General features: G+C 60.7%; 1 protein-coding gene across 1 annotated transcript in view; it reads right to left on the bottom strand.

The window, feature by feature from the left end:
- Positions 1–728: 728 nt before the first annotated feature.
- TMPRSS13 (transmembrane protease, serine 13) overlaps positions 729–6,493 on the bottom strand; it is a 9,934-nt gene continuing 4,169 nt past the window's right edge. Inside the window, exons 2-13 of the mRNA XM_010008895.1 lie at positions 4,738–4,913; positions 4,326–4,429; positions 3,523–3,645; positions 3,307–3,436; positions 2,959–3,051; positions 2,824–2,867; positions 2,133–2,292; positions 1,870–2,042; positions 1,531–1,629; positions 1,136–1,278; positions 847–1,023; positions 729–743 (exon numbers count right to left, since the gene is read on the bottom strand). Of these exons, the coding sequence (XP_010007197.1) occupies positions 729–743; positions 847–1,023; positions 1,136–1,278; positions 1,531–1,629; positions 1,870–2,042; positions 2,133–2,292; positions 2,824–2,867; positions 2,959–3,051; positions 3,307–3,436; positions 3,523–3,645; positions 4,326–4,429; positions 4,738–4,913 (1,437 nt within the window). The remainder of the gene's footprint in view (positions 744–846; positions 1,024–1,135; positions 1,279–1,530; positions 1,630–1,869; positions 2,043–2,132; positions 2,293–2,823; positions 2,868–2,958; positions 3,052–3,306; positions 3,437–3,522; positions 3,646–4,325; positions 4,430–4,737; positions 4,914–6,493) is intronic.

Here is a 6,493-nt window from a genome sequence, read left to right as displayed (position 1 = left end):
CCTGCCCCAGGCTCCCCAGAGCCTCCCCGGGGGGCTGCAGGCAGTCCTGGGAGCGAGTGCTGGCTCAGGCTGGAGCCACAGCATGGAAAGACAAACAGGGATTTCTCTCACAGGGTGGAACATCATTTTACAAAGGTGCTTCCTAATCCCGTCTGCGAAGAGGAGAGCGACTGCTGCTCCTCCCCGAGGGTGATGTAACTGCACCTTGCCGTTGCTCAGCCCTCTCCAGGGAAACCAGGTAGTGTGGCCCTGCAGGTGCGGGAGCTGCAGGGGCCGGGGCAGCGTGGCACACGGTGTGACACACACCCCAGGGCAGCACAGCTGCCACCCAGCCGCGGCGAGCCAAGGGCAGCGCTCCCTCACCACGGGCATCCCCTGCTCCTCACTGCCATCCATCCACAACCTTCTCCACACGGAGGGGATGTGCCACAGCCCTGCCAGGAAGCACTCGCAGAGCTCCCTCTGCACAGGTCTATTTCCACGAGGAGAGCCACAGATGGGGTGAGGAGCTGGCACGGCCAGGGCCACCACCAGCACGGGCTGCTGCCCCCGGGGGTGAGGGCAGAGTCACTTTGCAGGTGCCATATTTTCAGAGGTGGGGGCAGTGGCAGGTCCCAGCCTGCCTGGACAGTCTGGAGATGGGTGGGGGGATCTGGTGGTAGCATCGTGCCCTGGCAGCAACAGCACTGGCTGGAGAGGCACAGCCCAGGCAAGTGTCCGTCCCAGCCTTAGTGCTTCTCACTCTGCAAAGGAGAGAGGGGAGAGCAGCAGTGAGGTGCCAGGGGCTGGGCTGGGGGCACACGACCCCTCTCAGTGCACCCAGGACCCCTTGGCAAGCCTCCCTGCCTGAGAACAGCCCTGCCACCTCACCTCCATTTTGCTGTATATCCAACTGAGGAGCTTTGTCACACGTGTGTAGACCCCGGGCTTGTTCTTCTGGCCACATCCTGTCCCCCAGCTCGTCACCCCGGCCACGTACCAGCGGCCGTTCTCTTCGCAGACAAGGGGCCCTCCACTGTCACCCTAGGAGAGAGGGACAGAGCAGTGAGGAGACAGGAGATGCCCCTCAGGCAGGGGACACTGGCATGCAGGAAAAGTAGGCAGCCCTGCCAGTCCCGTATCATCCCCAGCTCACCTGGCACGCGTCCTTCCCTCCCTGCAGGTACCCGGCGCACATCATCCGTGGGGTCAGGTAGCCCTCGTACACCTTGTCGCTGTTGCAGATCTTGTAGTCAATCACCCTCACCTCAGCCTCCCTCAGCTTTGGGGATGTGTTATCTGCAAGGCAGGACGAGCCGTGGGGCAGGGTGGGCTTCATCCCCCTGCTGCCCCCGGGCCCCTCCGCAGCACCAGGAGCTTCTGTGGCAGCGAGGGGACACACACTGGTACTTCTCACAGGGCTTATTTAGGCAGAACCACACAGCCAGGAGGGAAGCCACTGTTGCAACAGCCCTTGGATACAGCAGCAGAGCCCCACGAGCTGCCTTTGCACCCAGGAGCTGCCTGCAGGGAGCCGGCGCCCTCCCTCACCTTCGTTCTCCCTGGTCTTCCCAAAGCCAGTGATGAAGCAGGACCTGCCGGTCTGGAAGCGCTGGCCGTGCATGGGGAGGCAGGCTGGGCGAACCTGACCTGGAGGGAGACGTGATGAAAACCAGGCAGGAGAGAGGGATGAGTCACCCAGGAGCAAAACAGCCACTGCCAGCCCCAGCCGGGGAGGAGCTGGGCATGCAGGGAACATCCCCTTGGTGCCCACACTGCCCGCAGGCACAGCGACCCCGGGGGCAGCTTTAAGGGGACCCGAGCTGCCTCTGTCCCCTGAAAAGCCACCCCCAGCCCAGCCCTGTGGCACAGCGAGCTGAGGGACCTCACCTGAGAGTGTCAGTGGCCTGGAGAGCTTCATGAGAGCGATGTCATAGTCATCATGATCATCGCTGTAGTTGGAGTTGATGATGACCTGGGAGACAGGGATGCCCTCCGCGTGCTGCTTCAGGTCCGAGACCCCGCCGTACACCTTCCAGTCATCGAGGATCTTCATGCTGTTCCTGGGCAGGGACAGGAGGGGACAGCAGGCTGTGAGGGGCAGGGCAGGGGGCTGCACAGCAGCACTCCCAGCGTGGCACAGCAGCACTCACATGAAGAAGCAGTGGGCTGCAGTGAGCACCCACTGCGCGTCGATGATGGTGCCGCCGCAGATGTGGATGGTCCCGTACTGCACGCTGACCTGCCAGGGCCATTTGCTCACTGAGGTTTCCTTTCCTCCAATGATCCGGCCAGAAATCCGCTGCCCACAGGCTGGAGAGGAGAGCAGGGAAGAGGGATGAGCTCAGAGAGGTGAGCCGGCAGGGGGCTGCACACAACAGAGTCACAGAATTGCTCTGGTTGGAAAAGACCTTTAAGATCATCAAGTCCAACCATCAACCCAGCTCTGCTGAGTCCAGTGCTAAAACATGTCCCTAAGCACCACTTCTACATGTCTTTTAAACACCTTCAGGGATGGTGATTCAACCACCTCCCTGGGCAGCCCATTCCAATGCTTGACAACCCTTTCAGTGAATAAGTTCCTTCTAATATCCAGTCTAAACCTCCCCTGGTGCAACTTGAGACCATTTCCTCTCCCACCTGCAGGCACCAGCACTGCTTGGGAGTTAACAGGGGCCAGTGGAGACCATGGGAACACAATCCTCATAGTTTAATTACCCAGAAGGTTTGCTGGAAAAAGGCCTGTTTGCCCAACCCTGTGCAAAGAAAGGAGGAAACCTATCCTGAGGGTGTGCCTGGCTTTGTCCACCCTTGGCCATGCTCCCTGCCAGCCAAGCCCCTTACCTGTGCATCGGAGAGAGACGTACTTTCCCGTGAGACACTGGGAGCTGCAGGAGAGAAGAGGGAGAACCAGCCTCAGCCCTGGCCCCGTGGCACCAGGGCCAGGGGGCAGGGACAGGAGGTGACATTGCCCGGTACCTGTTGAGGCTCTGCTGGATGGTGTCTTGCTCGTTGCTCACAGTGAGGCTCTTGCCAGGGATGTTCAGGGGAATGTATTCGGTCTGTGATGCACTGGGAGAGGAGAGAGGCTGTGAGGGTCCCTCCTCGCTGGGCACTGAACACCCACCCCTGCTTTCCCAGAGGCTCTGCACACAGAGCCTGGGGGGATGGACCGAAACACCCAGAGTCCCACTGGATGTGCAGTAGAATAATAGTACAGTGCTGGGGGAAAACAGCGCAGCAAACTGTGCACCCAGCCAGAGCAACACCCAGGGTGCTAGCAGAACCCTAGTGCCTGAGTAGGATGACCCATCCCAAGGGAATTACTTGTGAAATCCCAGCTGCTTGCAGGTCTTTCTGGAGAAGGAGTCGCCCCAGCCGCTGCTGCACACCGGCAGCCACTGGCTCTCGGCGCTGGAGTAGACGTGCAGCAGGGACTCGTTGGCTGCGAAACGCACTGCAGGGGTGGAGCAGGCGGGTTGGGGGAGCCCAGCACCACGGGGACCCCCTCCCACCCAGCACCCCTGGGCCCGGGTGCCTCACCACAGCCCAGCTCGTCGCTCCTCAGGGAGCAGTCGGCGACGCCGTCGCAGCGCACGGGGCTGTCCCTGCAGGTCTCGGTCGGCTCCTTGTACACGATGCCAGTCTGTGACCTCCACAGCATAACTGGAAGGAAGCACAGGGGGGGTGAGGCCAGGGCTTGCTGTGTGTGACAGTGCTGTCACCCAGCTGGACAGGAGCCTGGAGAAGGGCTGCTCTGAGGGGCACTCCCAAGCAGCAGGTGTGAGCTCGGGTGCAGGGCTGCCCTTTGAGGCAACACCGAAGATCTGCAGGGCTAAAGTGTCCCCAAGCACCCCCCATGCCAGCCCAGCAACCCTCTCTCACAGACCCCTCTTCTAGCCTGCTCCTACAGAAAGATGCAGCCAGCCTACCCCACGCTTCAAGCCCACCAGCTACAACAGCTGGAGAACATTCTGAGGATTAAAGTGATTTTCCCAGTTTCTGTGCCTTTCTGCCTAGGGACTGTACTTGGTTTGATGGGTCCTGCCCCATAACCCCATGTCCCGGGGAGGATGAGTGTGGGTGCTGCTGGGGTTGCCCCACCAAAGCAAGCCCAGGAGACAGAAAGGAGGTGCAGCCCCACTGGGACCACAGGCTTTCCCTTTCCCAGGGATACTCCTCCTGCCTGTCCACCAGGTGTCAGGGACACTCAGGGAATGGGAAGAGCACATCCCTGCCTTCTTGCCTCCTGGGTTTCCCCGTGGCAGGTCCCCCCAGCCTCTGCTGGCCCCCAACCCCTCAAAGGCAGGGAACCCTGAGCCACCCCAGACTGGGACCCCACTCACACAGCAGGATGAGGGCGATGAGCAGCACAATGAGGACAGAGACGCAGAAGATGAGCACAAGCCGCCGCTGGCTCACACAAGGAGCTCTGAACATGGAGAATCCTGCCAGGGGACAGAGGCAGGGTCAGGAGCAGCACCTGCCTCCCCAAGGTGCCCAGACCCCACTGCCCACCACAGCAGGGCAGGAGCTCCCTGCATCCCCAGGGATCCATGAGATGGGTGAGAGGAGAGACACGCACATCCCACATCTCCCCACGCATCTCCCCACCCTGCCACTGCCCTCTCCCTTGCCCACGGAACCCCCCACACCCCCAGGGAAACACCAGCCTGTGGGCACAGGGACCCATTCCCTCCCCACCCGAGGTGGGAGCGGGGGCAGCAGAGCCCAGAGCCCACCCATGGCACCCTCCTCTTACGTGTGCTCTCCCAGGTCGTGCAGGCGGCCGGGGCTGGGCTGGACTCGGGGCTGTAGGGCTTGAAGCTCACCCCTAGGACACTTTCCCGAGGCTGGGGAGGTCGGGCACCGAAGATGCTGCTGATTGTGGAGACATGGAGGCTGGAAGGGATACGGAAGGGCGACGCCGTGGCCTACAAGAAGAGGTGACAGTTACTGGCAGTGACCGTTGCCCACTGGACAGTCCCCACAGCTCCCACCCCGCTGCCCAGGCAGTCGTGAAGGCAGAGGAGCTGAGCTCCCCAGCATGGCACTGGGCTCTCCAGTACAACCAGCCTTTGCCACTGGTGTCTGTTCCTCCACAGTGCCACGAGGTTCGGGGCAAGTTACCATATCCCACGTGGGAGAGCCAAAAATCTGCAGAGTTTTTCCCCTTCAGGTGGCTGCTGGCCAAGCCTCCCAAGCCCATTGCTTTGGTAGAAGCCATCAGCTGGTTATTTGGCATTGGGTCAGTCACACTGTGGCCCAGTTCCACGGGGCCAGTGCCCCAATTTATGCATCTATCCTTAATTAGCCATTTGAAAAATACAGTGCAATTTCCAGCTGTTATTTAGTAATACTTAATAATCAGTGTTTTCCAAGCCCTGAAACGTCCTGCACCTTGGAATGCTGTTCTGCAGTTGTGTCACTCCTGATCCATGAATTTGCAGAAGAATTTGTTTTTGTTACCTTTCCTCAAGATATACCATTCCAAGCACTCCAGCACCTTCCAGTGGCTACAGGAGCAAGGGCCTCCCACTTCCCTCAGGAGAAAACAGGTGCCCAAAGCCCACAGTAAACACAAAGACACTTCTCTGCCTTGTAAAATCTCAGCTACACCTTCAGCAACAAGAAACACTGCTGTGCCTGGCAGGAACTGGGAGGGCAGGGCCAGCCAGCAGTGACACTGCAGTGACAGCCTGGGTTTGATCTCAGAAGCCACTTCCCACACCACCTTGCTCCTCCTGCTTCCAGGCACATCTCCCAGCACCACAGGGCTGGGACCAGCTGTGGCTGCTTTGGTGCAAGGAGAGTCAGGCAAAGTCAGGCTGTGCCTGTCCCTACAGCATCACTGCTGTCTCACAGCAGGGCCACCCCTAGGAAGAGAAGCCACCATCCTTTGGCACCCACACCTCCCAGGGACCCCCCCAATGGCCCAGGGGCTTCAGCAACCCCCTCTTGAAGCCTGTCCCTGATTTTGGGCCCTGCAGCTGCTGGAGTTCCCATTTCCCTGAAACCAGGAGCCGCCCCTTCCCTGCCATGCCAGCATTCCCATGCCATGCCAGCACTTTCCTGCCATGCCAGCATTCCCATGCCATGCCAGCACACAGCAGCCGGGCACTGCTCTGGAACGGGCACAGGATGGGACCCTCGGGCAGAGCAGGAGCCCACTGACTTTATTCCCCCCCTTCCAGCTGGATTTTCTCTGCCTTCGTGCTTCCTGGCGGGAAATCAGGAGCCCTAATGAGCACGTCGGGAGCCTGCTCAGGCTCGTGCTTCGTAAATACGGCTGTGCCCTTCCTTGCAATGCGGTGGTGTAACTTCCTGGGCATTATCCCGTGAGTCACGCCCGGCACGGGGTCTGTCCCGGCCCCCGCCCCAGCGCGGCGGGGACTCACGCACCGCCCCGCAGCTCTGCCGCAGCACCCCGGGGCACAGCATCCCCGGGCACAGCATCCCGGGCTCAGCATCCCCGGGCACAGCATCCCGGGCTCAGCATCCCCGGGCTCAGCAT

This window comes from Chaetura pelagica, unplaced genomic scaffold (assembly GCF_000747805.2).
Source record: "Chaetura pelagica isolate M959 unplaced genomic scaffold, ChaPel_1.0 scaffold1222, whole genome shotgun sequence".
NCBI classification, from domain to species: Eukaryota; Metazoa; Chordata; class Aves; order Apodiformes; family Apodidae; genus Chaetura; species Chaetura pelagica.
The sequence above is the reverse complement of the archived record's forward strand: the minus strand, read 5'-3'. Positions and strand labels throughout refer to the sequence as shown.